The 19,247-nt window shown below is 37.1% G+C and overlaps 1 protein-coding gene across 16 annotated transcripts in view; it reads left to right on the forward strand.

Moving 5' to 3' along the window:
- Nucleotides 1–19,247, forward strand: part of SGIP1 (SH3GL interacting endocytic adaptor 1) — a 125,053-nt gene that overhangs the window by 37,292 nt on the left and 68,514 nt on the right. For 9 of the 16 annotated variants that reach the window (XM_060689959.2, XM_060689961.2, XM_060689964.2 and 6 more), the window contains exons 3-7: nt 3,999–4,023; nt 9,203–9,280; nt 11,359–11,415; nt 14,524–14,578; nt 15,311–15,486. In XM_060689959.2, coding sequence (XP_060545942.1) covers nt 3,999–4,023; nt 9,203–9,280; nt 11,359–11,415; nt 14,524–14,578; nt 15,311–15,486 — 391 coding nt within the window. The remainder of the gene's footprint in view (nt 1–3,998; nt 4,024–9,202; nt 9,281–11,358; nt 11,416–14,523; nt 14,579–15,310; nt 15,487–19,247) is intronic. The other 7 variants (XM_087891089.1, XM_087891090.1, XM_087891091.1 and 4 more) reach the window with 1 other exon arrangement.

Below are 19,247 nucleotides of genomic sequence, written 5' to 3' on the forward strand. Positions count from 1 at the left end.
ATCACAGAATTCTATTGTTAGTTTATAAGAGTTTTTAAAAATGAAATTGTTTTCATGGTGCGGTACTTAACAGTTCCTGGATGATGTGTAAAGGGAAAAATATTTTAAGTATGTTGCTGCTTTCTGTTTCTCGAAGACATTTTTCCACACCTACACCTTTTTTTCCCCCTGAGAAGGTTTATAGCAAATACCAGAAAAGCTAAAAAAAAAAAAAAAAGGAAAGTAGAGAGATCAAGGAAATCCACAAGATTTTTCCCATTTTTGACATATGTGAAAATGCTTTTGATCATCCTGCACCAATCTTTTGGAGTACTGTGATTACTGCTGATCAAGTACCTCTCCTTTAATTATGTTTATTTGACATGTTTTAAATCATGTTTTTGAATAATGTGTAAAATAAAATAATTTCTGTCGATTAGATTTATGGAGTTGTTTATCAAATCTGTTGGATGCATCACCTCCACCCACTAAATTGTTCAAATGTGCAGAATAGAGGAAATACCACTCAATGTCCCACTTTCCATCTCTATTCTACTTTGTTAAGTATATGCAAAGGTTAATGCTGGAATAAACCAAAGGCGGAAATAACCCTTTTGGGATTCTTCTTGCTTATTACCTACAGTATTGTTTTCAATGGTTCTGGAAAGTTCTGTTATGTCCTACCCAAAATGTGAAGCCAAGTTTCGCATAAGAGGTAAAACTCTACCACAGACTTGGTTTGACTAAATTCCTTAATAACATGCTAGAGGAAGATGCTTTCAGCTAGTCATAAAATCCACTTAAAATGACTAGGGGGAGCCCCATTGAGTGCATTGAAACTCCTGGATTTTTTGCCTATTGAATATATGAGGCAGTAGATTAAAGATAGAAAACATGTATGTGTTTGTATGTGTATAAAAAAGGAGGCAAATCAGCTAAGAAATCAAATGTCCAGTTGGTGTTAGCACACAGGCTGTTTCTTACCATCAGATTAGGGAGACCCATAAAACAGTTGGGGTGGACTAGCTGCATCACTAAAACAGATTGTAACCTAGGGCTTTCAGCGGAAATTATCTAAATGAATGTTTGTAGTGAATTGAGTGTGTATATATATATGTATGTGTATATATATATATATATATATATATATATATATATATATATATATAGTCAGAATATAAACTGTTCTCTGTCCCACTTGTCAGACGCTGGACCATTTTTGGACATACAGTAGGTCAACCAGTTTTCCAGAAGATGATAGATCTATGTTCAGCAACAGCTCAAGTATCTCTGCACCAATTATCTGTCATTGACACAATCTGAAAAATGGCCAAGGTTTCCATCCTGATAACTGCACATATTTGCTCATGCCTGCCTGTCACACTTAAAGGAGAGCATTAGTTAATGCTCTTTCCTGATGGCTGCTAATACTAACTAGATTGAAAAACAACACCAATTGAATTGACCAATCATTGTCCTTCAGTGTCTTATAGTAAGCCTGTCAAGATATATCAATTTACAAGCTTTAATGAGACAGATTAGGGTTCAGATTTCAGGGCAGTGCAAATTATGCTGTGATATACTTTTTCAAGGACTGGAAGGATGTATATTGATATAGCCATGAAGAAAAGTCCTTTAGCTGATATATTCCCCAACAGTGGCCACGTTCACTGAGAATTGTTGAAATTGTAATCTAACATATCTCTGTCAGGCTCCCAAAATCAAGAAAGACACGTGGTAGATTTCCAGGAAGATTTCTTTATTGTTCCACACCTATAGACAGAATCTTGCCAAACTGGAGCACCCTACTATCTACATCAAAGATATAATCTGAGAACTATTAAGGAGCAACTGTCTTCACACTCTTTCTCTCACAGAAACCATCTGAACTGAACTGGCTCTTATTCCTCTGGAATACACCCCATCCCTCCTGGGAATCCTGCTCACAACATAACATCACATCCTGCCAAGGAAATAAATTGGATTAGGTTGAATTATATTAAAAAGAAATATGGACTATACATGAAAGGAACACATCTGAATAGGAGATGTAAACATGAGTCAACTTGTGTTGTCAATTATCCAGATGTTTGTCTGACAGTCACACTCATAACTTCATAACTGTGCTGAAATTCAGTCACAGCAATCCAATAACAGAAATGTGAAAAGGAAGAACTTATAATGAATGACATCTAGCCTTGTAGGTACATCAAACTAAATGCTAGCATTATTCTGAATAATTTAAAAGGACCTTTTCTAAGCACTCTGGAATCACCAAATAAAGTGGAAATAGAAGTGTCTAATTTTTAATGAGCTAGCTTAGAAACAGATGAATTAACAAGACATCAACAAGCACCTTATACGATTCCATTGTTGATTATTTTATGTCTTTTCAGTGATGCTCCAGCATCAATTCTGAAATAATTATAGAGAGAGGTGGACGAAAATAATTATTTTTATTGAGAAAAACTTTTTCCAAGCATTCTAGGAAACAGAAATTTGTAGAAATTTTGCATTGGTAGCTCTATTTTATTGCTACAGCAATTAAGGTGGTTATTAATGTATGGGCCTTTTCACTTGAATGTTGTGTGAATGTTGCTGAGTCCTGTGAAACACCACATTTTGTATAAATAAGTAAACTACTTTCATGCTACCTCACCACTAGTGAGTATCCATCTCTGGGGTCATGCAATTGCATAGTCCTCCATATATATGCAAATGTGTGCCAGTAGTGGGTTTCACTTACCTTCGCTACCGGTTCGGAACTGTGATCTGCATGGCGCTGTTGTGACCCAGGCCCAAGTAGGTAATATTAGATGCAAGCAGTTCCAAAACAAACAGACTTGATTAGAACAGCTGAAAATTAACTCATTCTCAGCATAGTCCAAACTAAATCAAAACAAATTCTTCATAACACAAATTCTTCAGTCTAATCACCAACCTTGGTATAATTAGGCAAACTGCCAAAGGCTTCTCTTGGCAAAAGTTCAGAAGCAGAAGATGCCAATAAGAGATAAGTGCAGCAAGACAAGAACAAGTCTATTAACATTGTTTTCCGACAAAGAGCCCAAGAGCCATTGCTGGTCTTTTAAGCCTTATGGGAGGGGCCAATCATCTCTTGGCCCTACTCCTGAGTCATCCTCTTTGCTTTAGCTATTCTTGCCTTCTGGCAGCTCTTCTCATACGTGCACTAGGAACAGGCTCTCTTGTTGCTCTGCCTCTCTACTGTCAGCCTCTGGAGGCTCTGGAGTCTGCACATCACTTCCAGATGGCCCTGGCCCCCTCTCTGCCTCTGATGCAGAGGCCTCATCTGGGTCTTCCCCAGTCTCCAAGACTGGCCCATGTTCTTCCTCAGCCTCATCACTATCCGACTCCGCTGCCAGTTCCGCAGGCTGCTGGCGGACCACAACAGGTACTTCAGCGCATAAGCAGAAAGTTCTGTACATGCGCAGAGCATCTGTAATGACGTCTGGGCGGAGCCTCCCACTGCCGCAGCTGCTACCAGTTCGCCCAAACTGGGGCAAACCGGTAGAAACCCACCACTGATGTGTGCGGAGGAAAGCATATGTCTGCATAGAACAGCTTTCCCCGGTGTTGACATTTTCCACATTTGCAGATTTCAACTCAGAATCCTCAGTTGTAGCTATGCTGACAGGGGAATCTGGAAGCTGAAGTCCACTGGGAAAAGAGGGAGGCAGAATTGATGTTGGTATAATTTTTGCCAATTAAAAATGGGAGGAATGTAGGTTAAGGAGGCAGTAAGGAAAAATCCTATTTATGATATGAGATTTATGTACAGAGGCAGCAGTGCAGCTTAATAATTTTATTTTGGGGAGTATGTTTGTTGCTTTATTCTTTATTATAGTACTATTTCATTAGAAACACTTGAAGCAAAAATATGATTTTAAGAAGTAAAGTCATTTTCAGTGCAACTATTTTATTCAGCAGTGGTGATTATTAAATTAATGTAGATTTTTTGATTCTTTATAGTAATAGAACCTATTTTAATTTTATTACAGAGGATCACCAGACCGAGATGGAACTGTAAGTTTTAAAGATATATCTTTCTGAAATTAGCCTTTATTTTCAATTAGGTGTATTCAATAGAAAATATGCCTGAAGCGTTCTTAAATCTTCTTCCCTATTTCTATTTTAATACTTTGAATATATTAACTATATTCTATAGTTAATATAGAATAGTCTATATTTTAAATTTAGAAAATAAATTTCAATATATTCTGATTTTACTTGAATCCAGTCTAAACCCTTTACCTCCTCTTCAAATTTCAAAAAGTTTAAAATATTATATTAAGATTTAAAATTGTAAAATCAGTTTCTTCAACTGGAGAAAATAGAAAGAAGAAAGAAGGGCTGCTCTTAAATTATTGTTGCTTTCATTTATGGTCTTAGGATTTTCATACATACTAGAACTAATTTTAGAAAGAAACTTACATCGGCTATTAGACTTTATGTTTGCAATAAAGAATGTTGGGCTCAGATACAAATTTAACTTTGTTTTATATTGATTCCTGATTTCAGAAGACTTCCTCATATTGATCTGGTGAGAAAAAAATGGGGGTAATTGTTGACTATGCTCAATAGATCTTCACAAACAGAACGAAGACCCAGAAATTTCCTATTATTTGCTTTCATATTTTTGTATTTTATTCTATAATCTAATAAAAAATGTTATTAAAAAAAAGAATGAAGATCTAGAAATTATGAATCCTAAGGGCCTTTCCAGATGATACTTTTCTGAACAGTGAATGGACTTCGAGTACATGGGTTATAAGCTGGTTTCATGAAGTCCAATTGATGTCCAGAAAAAAGCATTTTCCCAGCATATTTAAGTCACTGGTGAATGTGAGTTCTCCTAGCTGGCATGTCCTTCTTGTTTGGCGGGGAAAGCTGTATTGGTTGAATTGTGGACTGAATCATATAAAATCTGTCTCATCATTAATGACCAGCATACTCAACCTATTCTTTTATGATTCCTGATTGAAAGTTTCTTCCATTCTTTCTTTAAAAAAGTTTGTGTAATCCCTTACACAATACAGAAATACAGAATTCCATATGTTTATCCTTTTTAAGAAGTGATAAACATAAAGAATGTTTTTATTTCCTTTTTAAAAGTAATCATCTATTATAAAAATTGTTTCTTTTAATTGAGTTCTTAGTTCGGAAGGTTTTATTAATATAGAAGTAATATGCCTTCCAGATACTTTTTTAAAAAGTGTCTTCTGTGAAGTAAGGCATCTTCTGCTTCCTCACAGTTACACTTCTTAGTACTGCTGTTAGTTGAGAGTGAGCTTTGTCTTCTGGAAAGGTCCTAATACAATTTTTGCTGGCCTAACTTTTTGAACATCTGACCCAAGATCCTTAATCCTCCCACCTTAACATAATTCCTTTTCAGCCCAATAGCAGTGATTTCCAAAGAACTGAATTGGGTAGAAATGCTTGTAGTTGCAATCGTAGGTTGAAAAAAGCTGGCATCTACACATCATCCTGCATCCCCTTTATGTTCCGCTCATTGCATTTAATTTTTTTCCCTTTTTCTTTTTAAACAATAGTAGACCACACCTGGAACACTTATGTATAACAGTTTGGTCAAAGCTCTGTTCAGCAGAAGAAGAAGAAAAAAAAGACATAGACTTTCCTAACTTGCAAGCTGATTCATTCCTCAAGTCCCATTCGTAGTGCAGTCTAGTCTGTACTGATAATTTAAACTAGTGGTTCTTGAACTGCTTGACAAATTACACCTTTTCCCAGTCTTGGCTAACTTCATTCAATCATTCATTCATTCAATCAATCAATCAATCATTCAATCAAATTTTTATGGCCATTGATCTCAGTCAACAAATCTGGGCAACAATAAAGCAATAAAAACAGTCAAACCAATAAAAATACTAAACCCATCCAATGAAATATGCATAGGAGCAATATACTTGGTACACTCCCGCTCTCAGTGTACCAAGTATATTGCCATGTATGCACCAAGACAAATTCCTTGTGTGTCCAATCACAAGTAGCCAATAAAAAATTCTATTCTATTCTGTTCTATTCTATTCTATTCTATTCTATTCTATTCTATTCTATTCTATTCTATTCTATTCTATTCTATTCTATACATGGCTAGTTAGCAACATAGCCAGGAAATGGGACCCTTGACACAGTCAGTGGCCCAGTACATAGCCAGAAGTTTAAGGTATTATGAAAAGCTAACATGGTTTGAACCATTCTGATCTCTGAAAGAAAAATGTTCTATAGAGCAAGGGTCACTGTTCTGGTCCTGCCAGCTGACATTCTTAGATCAGTGGTGGTTAAACTAGGGATAATTACCCAAATTTATAATTTGGCATTTTTTTTTTTTTTTAATTTGATTTATATGCCGCCCTTCTCCGGAGACTCAGGGCGGCTTACAGTGCGTTAAGCAATAGCCTTCATACTTTTGTATATTTATACAAAGTCAGCTTATTGCCCCCACAAACTGGGCCCTCATTTAACCTACCTTAGAAAGGATGGAAGGCTGAGTCAACCTTGAGCCTTGGAGAGATTTGAACCAGCAGTAAATTGCAGGCAGCTGTGTTAATAACAGGGTGCTTTAAACCACTGTAGTACCAAGGCTCTTTCCTGGGAACAATGGAACAATTCATAATAGAGCCTTTTTTCTGTGTGTGTAATGACTCCAACTGGTGCAGAATGCGTTGTGCAGAATGACAACCTGGTTGGACAGGAAGAAACTCTTGAAAAAGGTGATCCCTCTGCTATCCCAGTCCTAAGCCATGTAAGGCTTTAAAGGTAATCCAACAGTACCTTGAATTGCACCTGGAAACACATCAGTAAGTGTAAGCAGTGCTGCTCACACGGAAGTAGTGTTACATGTGCCAAATATCTGGCAACATTTACTGTCCGTGCAACCACATTCTGCACCAGTTGGAGTCATTACTCCCACAGAAAAAAAAGGGTTTATTGTTTTACACAAGCATCTCAGTAATAGTTGTCTCAATCCAGATCCTCAACTCACAAACAAGCCATTATGAATTGTTCCATTGTCCCAGGATATGCCAAATTGTCAATTTGGGTAATTATCCCTGGTTTAACTATCACTGATCTAAGCACAAGAAAGAGTTGGTAGCTTTCCTGGAGCTGCTATTAGACATGGAGGCAACAAAATACAGTCCTTTCTTTTTTAAACACATCCCAGATTGTCTACATCATTCTGAAAGTGGAGCCCATAGGTTTTGCATATAGCATGTCCACCATGACTTTGTCACACAGATGAAATAATTGTGTTCTTGGATCTCAGTGTTTGAAGCAAATACAGAAGCCAGATCATTTGCATGATGATGTCATGACAGATGTGTTGTCCTTTGCCTTTGTTATCATCCTACAAATATCCTAAAATCTGTGTTTTGCCCTTGCCGTATCTTACTAGCAACTTGGGGAGACAAGCAGTTTATATTGTGGAAATAAAGGGGGAATGAGTAAGTCTTCCCTGCCATTACTCGCTGTCTTGATCTATTTTTCCTTCCCACTTTCTGCAATCTTGGTTAGTGGATTATTTTTAACAGCCAAGCATGTTTTTTTCCACACAACTTCGAATTTGGCTCACAGAGTTTAAATCAAATCAAATCTTCCTTAAAGTCATAGACCAGCATTGACTCAGCCATACTGATAATGTGCTTGTGTAGTTTTCCGTTCCTCCTATCTTTCCATTTTCAAGCAAAATCATATTTCTGAAAACTTTAAAACGAGAAAGGGAGCTTATCAAGCAGGCAACTTTCTTATAAGTTTGCCTTCTGTCTTCAGTCTTTGGCTTCATCATTACTACAGTTAGTCTAGTGCAGAGGTGGGCAAATGTGGCTCTTTTACAACCTGTGGACTTCAACTCCCAGAACAGCTGTCTCAGGAATTCTGGGAGTTGAAGTTCACAGGTTGTAAAAGAGCCACATTTGCCCACCCCTGGTCTAGTGTATTCACTGTCTGTGACAGTGACATCTAGTCCTTTTTCTGGGTTTCAGTACTGCTGAAGCCTGAAACTGAAGATTATTTTTATCTAATAATTTTGCATTCTTTCAAATGACATTACTTGCTTTTCTATGTGACTATGGAGATTCTCAGTCATCCAGGTCATGGTTGTCCCAAAGATGCTTTTTCAAGACGCAACTGGACTTTCTGGTTTTTCTTTGATGACATTTCGCTTCTCATCCAAGAAGCTTCTTCAGCTCTGACACCATTCCCCACTATCCTGTCAGCTCTGAAGAAGCTTCTTGGATGAAAAGTGAAACGTCTTCAAAGAAAAACCAGAAAGTTCAATTGCCTCTTGAAAAAGCACCTTTGGGATTTCTATTCTATAGTTTCTAAAATATGTTAAATGTCTCTTAAAATGGTATAAGAAATTTTCTTGCTTTGTGGGACACGTTTACTCTGACTAAAATGATTGGGGCTATATTCCAGTCAGTGGATTTCCCATCCCAAAAGTTCCCAATTTTGTTCCTAGTTTCAAAGTTTGATATTGTAAATAATCCTAAATCTAAGAAGAGCTGTTTATTTTGTAAACTCAAGGATTAATTGCAAATTTTTGGATGTGGCATCTCCATTATTACAAAACAAATTTTCAATTTTTATAGTTTCTATCCCATCTTGGAGTAACAACCCAATACAATCCATGACTACAGTTTCTAGTCCTAAGAAAATACCTTCTTTCCTACAACTATTCAAAATTTACGGAACACCAAAATACTATTGACCTCTTTTCTTACAGACAAACAGAATGAATTTAGGATCTCATCCCTTTTATATAGTTCAATGATTGCTTAATTAAATTATTCCTAAGATTGATCTGTCCAGTTTTATTGGAAAAGATATACTGCATTGAAATACAAAATTGAAAAGGCTATTGACCAATGAAAAAAAAGAGAGGAGGAAGGTGTGGTTTTGAAATACATAGCAATCTAATGTTCTGTTAATAGACCATGAGATGGTATTTTAAAATCATGATAGCTGTCAGCTGAATTCCCTTAAAATGCCTAACATCTGCTGAATAGAGCGGTACTCTATGTTCCAAAATAGTCTGCTGATAGCAACATTAATTTGGCAAATAATTCCTTCAGAAAATGCATTTTCAGCTTGCTTACTCCATGTAGTTTCATGTATTTTTTTTTTAAGTCAAACCACCAAACACTTTAACCCTTTTTCTACAAAAAAACAAAATCCATTCCAGCCACCCAGCCCTCATCCTCATGATCCATCCTACAATAGCAAACCAGAATATACCCAGGAAGGCGGAAAAGCAGTTTCGGTAAGAATGTGAATATTGGCTTAAAGCTTCAAGTGGGTTGGTTACAATAATGTTGAAACTGCAACAGTTTTGTTTTGTCTTTAAAATACACCAATACGTGTTCGATATTCTTCATGTGTTACTTATTTCAATGTACTTTCACCGTTGGTGCTCCAGATAGGATGACTAACTCTTCACTTTTACACAAAGTACAATCTAAGTGGTGTAGCTCTTTGTAATTGGCAAGTGGATTTTTGTCAATGAACAGATTTTCTAAGTTCTGTTCAAGGTTTTCTGGTATGGCACCCAGTGTGCCAATAGCCACTGCAGCAACCATGGATGGTTCTTACATGTTTCTAATATATGTTCATATTTATTTATTAGATTTTTATCCTGCCTTTACTATTTTGATAAATAACTCAAGGCGGTGAACATACCTAATACTCCTTCCTTTTCCTATTTTCCCCAGAACAACAACCTTTGAGGTGGGTTGGGCTGGTAGAGAGGTGACTGGCCCAAAGTCACCTGGCCAGCTTTCATGTTTAAGGCGGGACTTGAACTCACAGTCTCCTTCTTTCTAGGCTAGCACCTTAAAGCATATATATACGGTACCTAATCATGGTTAGATATTAATTAGTGTTTTGTAATAGAAAGCTTTTGGAGGGGGGGGAATTAAGTAATAATAATTCAAATAAATTAGATGAAAACAGAATGTTTGTTTTATGAAGCTTGGCTTAAAATGGTATTTATAAAAGAAAACCTTGGCTATATTATGTTAATAATACATTATTTTGAAATGAAACTATACATATTATATGCCAACAAACCTTTAAATATTCTAGGATTGTTATTATTGTTATATATACTGTTGGACAGCATTACTTGGTCTGCTGTGTGGATGCTTGGGTGGTTTAGGGGTGGAGAATTTTTGGTGGGTGGGGGTGTGTCTGGGAATTGTCATGTGTGTTGGGCTTGGTCTCTGGGTGTTATGTGAATTTCGTTGTATGGGTATACTGTGTATATACATACAATGACAATATACTTTATATATATATACAACATTGGGAAATCATGTCATAATGTACCAGCATAGTAAATGTGTAGATTCAAGCAGTATGTCCTTTTGCAATTGACAGATGGAAATTTTGTCAATGCACAGATTTTCTAACTGTTGTTCAAGATTTTCTGGTATGGCACCCGGCATGCCGATAACAATTGGGGCCACTAGTTATGCTATAATCTTTTGATTTTAATTTTCAGATCTTTATACTTTGTGATTTTCTCCAATTCTTTGTCTTCTATTCCAGCTATCCCCTAGTATTGCCACATCAATTATCCACACTTTCTTCTTTTCAATCACAATTAGGTCTGGTGTATTATGAGCCAATAATTTATCAGTTTATATTTGGATATCCCACAGTATAACTCAGCATTCTTTCTCTCAATGACTTCAGGGTCTTAGGCTAAGCCATCTAAAAACCTGCTATATGAGCCTATGATGCAGGGTGGCGGGAATTAAATCTGGGACTTTTGCCACTGAGTTATCATCTCTTGCATAGTTGTCTTATACTTATAAGAGCTGAGGTGGTGCAATGGTTAGAATGCAATACTGCAGGACACTTCTGCTGACTTCCGGCTACCTGCAATTTGCAGATCGAATCTCACCAGGCTCAAGGTTGACTCAGCCTTCCATCCTTCCAAAGTCGGTAAAATGAGGACCCAGATTGTTGGGGGCAATATGCTGACTCTGTAAACCGCTTAGAGAGGGCTGTAAAAGCACTTTGAAGTGGTATATAAGTCTTAAGTGCTATTGCTATACTCTATTTTGCCAATGAAAATTATCATATTTATTTACAATTCCTACACTCTCAGCTTTGGAATAGTTGAGAGTTCAAGAATGAAAAGCAGAGTACTCTCCAGATGCAGAGTAAAGAATCTGGAATGGCCTTTTTAGTTATTCGTAATGGAGTGATCGATGTCGGGGCATTCCTCCATTGAAAATATTGAGTTTTTCATGTCTTCTAAGAAATTACAGCATTTAATTTTTTCCCTTCTTTTAACAACAAAAACAAAAACATTGTTTAAACTATGTATTACAGAAGAGAACAAATGGTGCTCCAAATGGATTTTATTCAGAGATTGACTGGGAAAGATATGTAAGTAATAGTAATTTTAAAAACCCTGCTGTTGACAGCAGTCTTTTAAAACATTGTTCCAGTGAGACTTGGTTACTTATTTGCATGCTTATTATTGTATCATAGTGATTATGAATTATGTTTTTAGCTCATCCTATCATGTCAGCACAAAATCAATAACAACACCTGCACGTAAAGTATTCTGCTGATACATCCGCTTACCAGATATATCCCTGCAATTGGCCAGGACTGATTCCCCCCCCCCATGAAACTAATAGGTTATGTATAGAAGAGATCAGCCATGTCTATCTTTGCCCTTGCTAATAAGCTCCACCAACTGACGAATTGAAAGGATCCCGAACTTAATAAACCTTTGCTGATTGTTTGGGACACTGAAAAGTAAAGAAATAGCAATGGAGTCTATTATCTTCCCCAAATTTGTGGTCAGTGAGACCTCAACTACTTTTTTGAACCTTCCAGCAAAAGCTAAGGCTAGAAGGAGCTGAAATATGTGAAATATACACATTTACCAGTGGTGAAATCCAATTTTTTTAATTACTGGTTCTGTGGGGGTGGCTCGGTAGGTGTGATGTGGCTTGGTGAGTGTGGCAGGGGAAGGATACTGCAAAATCCCCATTCCCATCCCACTCCAGGGGAAGGATATTGCAAAATCTCCATTCCCATCCCACTCTGGGGCCAGCTAGAGGTGGTATTTGCCTGTTCTCTGAACTTCTCAAAATTTCCACTACCAGTTCTCCAGAACCTATCAGAACCTGCTGGATTTCACTCCTGACAATTACTTAATAAATAAATAAATAAATAAATCTAGCTTCACTAGAGCAGAAATTTAAAACTTTTCCACATAACCAACTTTTTGTCTCCCAACCCTACTCAGTTCAGTTTAAAAGGTATCCAAGGGTGATTTGAGCTGTGTTCACTGATTTAAGATCTATTTGGACATCAAACCAGTACAAGTGCAGTCATGTTTATTATATCTTTGTGAGGCAACACTTCACTGTTTCTTCACCCCTCTGGCCAAGAGCTGAGCGAAGAGAACTGCAAACTGGTCATGGCTCACTGGTTATCCTTCCAAGCTGGAAATAACCAAAGACCTTGTCCATTCCCTCAGTTTATCAGATGCACGCCTATAAAAGAATATCGCATTCTCTCAGAACAAACAGAAGAGGAAATAAATTGTTAGTCTTCCCCATCTAATGTTTCATATGAATATGAACACTTGGCCCATTTGATTTGGAAACAAAAGAAATATTACAAATCATTTGAAGGGAAGCTCAGTTTGAAGGGAAGCTCAGTTTCAGACATATTGCTAATATGAAAACCATCCTCAAAGGAGAAATTTACATTTTGCCTGATAATGTTTTAACTTAACTTGAAAAGACATTGCACACGCTTATAGTTTTTACTTTAGTATTTGCAGAGCTGAATTAGTCAAGATAGAGCATGGGTGTCAAACTCGATTTTATTGAGGGCCACATCAGGGTTGTGCTTGACCTCGGGGGGCAGGGGGGCATGGCCAGGGTGGGTGTGGGCAGGGTGAGTGTGGCCAGCTTGATGTCACTCAAGGGGGGGGCTGTGGTAGCCCAAGAACTCTGCCAGCGAAAACGGGCTCCCAAACTGTTTTTGCTGGCAGAGGCACCATGGACCGGTCCTTTGCTTCTTTCCAGGGTGGCCCAGGGCCAGATCTAAGCACTCTGTGGGCCGGATCCAGCCCCCGGGTCTTTAGTTTGACACCCCTGAGATAGAGTATGTAGCTTTGTTTAATCTCTGATCGTATATGTCTTCAATTCCTATGTGTATTCTTTATTTTGTTAGGTAGAGAAATATCTATGCATCATAAACGGTGTAGATATATAGTAATACTATTTTGCAAGATATCCCCTAGGAGGTTAGATGTTTAAATTAAAATATTTTTATGTTTACTGTCTAATAAATTGAATGACACATATGCAGGTACAGTATGTATTTAATGCTCAGGTGGTCCTCAACTTACAATCACAATTGCGATCAGAACTTCTCAGTTGTTAAGTGAATCACACCTGATTTTAGTATCTTTTTTTGCTATGGCTGTTAAGCAAATCATGCGGTCATTAGACAAATTCCCCCACTGACTGCTTGCTGAAAGTCAGCTGGGAAAGTCACAAATGGCAATCATATGACCTCTGGACTCTGCAACCATTGTAAATACATGCCAGGTGCTAAGTGCCCAAATTTTATCATATGACCTTGGGAATGCTGTGATGGTTGAGGACTGCTTATAAGTCATTTTTTTCAGTGCTATTGTAACTTTGAACGGTTGCAAAATGAATGATTATAAATTGAAAACTACCTGTATATAATCATCTACTTGTAGAGCATGTTCAAGATAGTTAACAGAGTTGGGAAAAAAATTACAGTATAAAAACAATGGTAAAGAAATAAAATACACACCCTGTCAGGAATAAAGCCCAACAAAAATATATTATTTATATTACAATACTAGCTGGCTCATATGCCCAGTACCAGGGAGAAGAACCAAGTCTTTAAAGACCAGCAAATTTGGGGCCAGCTAAATTTTGGTGGGGGAAGGGAGGATATTCTATAGCACACAATAGATGGGATTTGGAAAATGTAAATTCTCTCAGATTTTGTAGAATAGGCAGAAATTGGAGAGATAGTCCTTCGAATCACCAATGTCTATGCTGTGTAGAGCTTTAGAGATAACCACTGCACCTTGAATTGTATCTGAAAACCCACTGATATCCAGTGCACCTAATACAATAACAGTATTACATAGACTTATTGAGGGGAACCCATAACTGCTTGCTCTCACTTTTTGGATCAGCTGTAGCTTTAAGGACAGTCCCATATATAGAATTCATTGCTGCAGTCCAAATAAGGTATGAATGATTGTGCCCAGATGTTATATGTCGGATTACTTTTTAATGATATATGGCTGGATTTTTTTTTTCTGTTAATGATTATTTTTGTTGTAGCAATTTTTTTGAATTAGGAGGCCTTATAAATTCTCAAAATGAATAAGTAAAAGCCTCATTAATGAAATTTTGAATAAAAGGGGAAAAAGAAAAGAATGTGTATATTTTGACTCCTTCACTATATTTGCCATACCAGAATTCACCTGAACTTGATGAAGAAGGATACAGCATCAGACCCGAAGAACTAGGCTATATCCTTTATTTTTAATTTGCAACTTCTTTGCTCAGACAGGTGGCTTGCAGATGATCTAGCTACACCTGCCAGAATTCCCAGCTCCTTCTCAAACCTAGTCACATAATCTTCCCAATGTCTAACTTTTCTGATATCGGGGAAAAAAAAAATCCAACAGAGAGAAAAAGAATAGGATTCCAATATTATCAGCATTTTTAATCCTAAATTCCCAGTAGATATATATTGTGCCATTGGGAAGAGATTGCCTAATTCCAGATGCCATCTGCTCCTATAATGGTGAACTCTCTAAAAGGAAGCTTTTTCAAGAGGCAACTGGACTTTCTGTTTTTTCTTTGAAGGTGTTTCATTTCTCATTCAAGAAGCTTCTTCAGCTCTCTTCTTCTTGGATGGGAAGTGGAACATCTTCAAAGAAAAATCTGAAAGTTGTCTCTTGAAAAAGCACCTTTGGGACAACTATGACCTGGATGTCTGAGAATCTCCATAGACATCTCTACAATGGACCGTATTCAAGGCTCTTTCGAGCTCCTTAGCACTGTCTGATTTCCCCCTCTAAGTTTAGAGCTTCGTTCCAACTTATGCAATGTACTGTACTATACTAAAATTGTATTGTATGCCACTGGAATGATACCATTCATTTAAAACTGGTGCCTTGATAGGTGTATCCTGAAACTGAAATAATGTTGTATTGTAGCCTACAGATTGGTTGCATTTTTCTTTAACTGTGATCTACCTACCAAAGGAAAGCACTTTTATTCTTCAAGTGAATCTGAAGAGGAAGAGGAGGCACACAAGAAATTCAACATTAAGATTAAACCTTTGCAATCTAAAGACACTCTTAAGAGTGCAGCAACTGTTGATGAACTGAAAGCTTCTATAGGCAATATCGCACTTTCACCTTCGCCAGTGGTAAGCAACATATTTTTAATTTGCTACTTCCTAAGACGTCCCAAATTGCATTTGGCTTATTTTCCAGGTATGCCATACAATCAGTTTATGTTATTCATCTCCTCCAAATTTGGTTTTGTCAAGTATTTCACACAACATAAGGGCTTCCTACAAACCATTTGAGGTTCAAGATACAGTGAAAAATATCATGACTTCCATAGCTACTTCGTGCTTTTGACAGATCTTTTAAAGAGAGAAGTTACAGTTAAGGAAGTCACAGCAATTTTCTCTGCATGCTGCTATTACGGTTTTAGACATGAATACATGGCATGGATATGATCTATATTTTAAAAAGCATTTTGAAAAGCATTTGAAAGAGAAATAAGAGGCCACTTATTCGAAATAGTCATGAAATGGCTACAATTCAGAGATTTTTTTTAAAAAAAAATTAAACTGAGCTGTTTGCTCTCCCATTTTTATGTCACTTATTGGAAATTGGGTTTCCAATTTCCAAAAGGGATCCAGTATAAAAAGATGAAGAATGTCATTAGAAATTTGCAGGTCAGAGATAAGAGATTTAAGAGATGCAGAAGTGATTGGTAGCATTACTAGGACCTGAATAATGTACCTTTTACTCTCAATAGTGCAAAGCTTTTATTTCTAGAAGTTTAACATGACAAGAATTCTCAAGACCTGATATTTTTAGTCAGAGTAATTCTGGCCAATTTGTTGGCAATGTCTAGAGTGACAAGATGCTCTCTATTATAGCACTATCTCAGTATGTCCTTCCTTTCACCTATCTGTTCAGAGATGGCTGCATTCTGTGGTTTTTGTTATGACTTTTGTATCTCTATTCTTCAAAATTAAGCCTTCAGTTTTCCTCTCTTGGCTTGAGACTAATACCATTAGTGTTCCCAGGCTAGCTTTGTCTCTACCCCAATATTGTTACGAATACAAGTTTTCTGTATAACTGTTTGATCACTACGGCTTAATAACATGTTCTATGCTTGTGTCCTGTTACCTACTGATCACATATGGGTGATCAGTATTTTTTTTATTCCAAAGAGATTCATCTCAAACTGAATGAACTTCTTAGCATTTCTTTCTTTCTACCCCTCCCGATTCCTGTAGAAGACAATATAAACATGAATGATTTGGTATTATTATTATTAAGCATGACAAATGGGCCCTGTCCCTTTTGCATACTTACTGCTTATCCTAAAGTGTTGTCTATCTCTAACAAATTGAATAGCCAGATTATTTTTTTATCAAAACATTGTTTTTTTTTTAAAAAAAAACTAGCTAACGTCATATGCTGAATAAGTAGGATTTCAGGAAAAACAACTTTACAGATTGCAGCTTTCAGTTTCCAATTACCTATATACATTTGGCTTCTAGAATGTTATAAGAACATTGGAGGTCAGTGTCATTAATAGAGTTCTGTATTGTTATCACTGCTTCTGAACACCGTCAATTTATCTAGATCACCTTTCCCCAATCTTTCCAGCTTCATGGACTGGCAGAGACAGCAACTGGGGGTGGGGGGGGGGGGAAGGGGATGGTTTTGTTCACAAATGTAGCTGAGTGCATGCGCACTCGCCTACCACTTCAGTAGCCCAGTTCTGAACAGGCTGTAGCCTGGCAGAGAGCCATGGCCCGGGGGTTAGGAATCCCTGATCTAGATGGCATGTGCTAGCTTCTAACCCTTACATCAGTTAGCCAAGTCATTGGCTGATCCACCAAGGTTTCTAGATACATATAACTCTATTTCTTATCAAAACTCCATTTTCAGAAATGGATACCTGCTCATTGTCCTGTCTAAGAGATCTTCCCACTTCCTCAAAGCAATAGGCTCTTTCTCCAATGCAGCACATGGCTGTCAATATGGAAAAAGGCACTCAAATAAGTACCATTCAGTGGTAAACAGGAGATATACTGTAAGTCAGTGGTGGGTTGCTACCGGTTTGCCCCGAATCGGGTGAACTGGTAGCGGCGGTGGCAGGAAGCTCCGCCCACCCTCCCAGACGCTTCTGTGCATGCACAGAAGTGTCGCGCATGCGCACGCCCACAAGCGAACCAGTAGTGACAGGTTTTGAAACCCGTCCCTGATATAAGTCCAGTGGTCTTACGTCAGAACACCTTAGAGTTTGTACTTTACAGATACCCGAGGATGAATTATATTAGCCAGTTCAAGGCTTCTCTGTCCAAACAGAACTACTCAAACAACATATTGACCCAGGATTTTTATTGAGATTTGTTTCTGCTGCATCTGATGATTAATTCATTAAACACTAAATAGTACTTACTTTCATCCCACACAGGTGATTAGCTTCTAATTGCCTCAACTATGATTCAATGGGGTGATTTGTTCATCAGGTAGATATTTATATATCTACTTTGGACATCAACCATTTTAAGAGCCTTGGTAGTACAGTGGTTTAATGCACCCTGTTATTAACACAGCTGCCTGCAATTTCTGCAGGTTCGAATCTTACCAGGCTCAAGGTCAACTCAGCCTTCCATCCTTTCTAAGGTAGGTTAAATGAGGACCCAGTTTGTGGGGGCAATAAGCTGACTTTGTATAAATATACAAAAGTATGAAGGCTATTGCTTAACGCATTGTAAGCCGCCCTGAGTCTCCGGAGAAGGGCGGCATATAAATCAATTTTTTTAAAAAAATAGCATTCCTTCACAAAAATTATGCAAATGAATTCTAAGTCTATAATTTTATCACTCTCATCATAATAGTATCTGACCATTCTTTTGTTGAAAAGGCAGCAGTACAAAAAGAAGATAATTGCAACATTCCCCAAATGGTCCCTGAGTATTATTAATTGCTAGATTTATAAGAAATGATTAGGAGTAAATAATAAAGTTGTACATGCCCTAATTGCATAAAGTTTCCGAATTTCCAGTTAAAGAAACTATATGGCTTTGTTTCTTCTATCATTTGGCTTTAACAACATAGAATCCAACAACGTACTGGATACACAACTGGAAACAAATTTAGCTAATCTAAAGTTGTGCAAATTGTTTGAAACCTAATGTTGGGATAACATCTATGCCTTCATCATTTATTACTGCACGAAGTCCCAACTTTTATGCATTGCGGGTGTATGTGCTATTTGGTGATCTTTATTTCAGTAAACGAACCTTGCAATCGTTATGAATTCACAAGGCTGATGCAGCTGGGTTTGAAAGCAACAGTGTGTTATATTGTAGTATATGGAAATCAAGTTCAAGAGGTGATTTGTAACACTCATTTCCTGGACTGTAGAAGACATGGAAGCTGTTAATCAGAATGATGACTTTGTTGCATTGGAGAGAATGCAGCTTCCTAATCAAGTGATGCCATACAGTTTAAGGAAGCTTCTAGAGCTGTAATGTTTTTCATGAATGCAGGATGCTGAAAAGAATAACTTAAATGGCTTTATACTATGAAAAGGGAAATTTAGAATGTACAGTGTCATTTTTTTAAATTGAGTAGGGCTATACTTTATATTAGTGAGATGTATTGTGTATACAACTGTTTGCATAATAACGTAAAATCTCTGGAGCATTTAAACCAAGCTCTCTTGATTTGAAAAGTAATATCCCTTGATTAGCAGCATTTGAATTCAATTTTATGTGCAAAAACTATTATATATTTATTTTGGAATTTGCTTTTGGCAAAAAGAGGGTTTTTCTAAGGTTTCTGTGAGCTGTTGTCAATCATGCTACCTTGATCGGAAAGTTAGATATGCTGGATTCAAATCCTTTTTTCTTTTTTTTTAGTATTTCTA

Source organism: Pantherophis guttatus, chromosome 3 (assembly GCF_059756535.1).
Source record: "Pantherophis guttatus breed Tessera chromosome 3, ASM5975653v1, whole genome shotgun sequence".
Lineage (NCBI taxonomy): Eukaryota > Metazoa > Chordata > Lepidosauria > Squamata > Colubridae > Pantherophis > Pantherophis guttatus.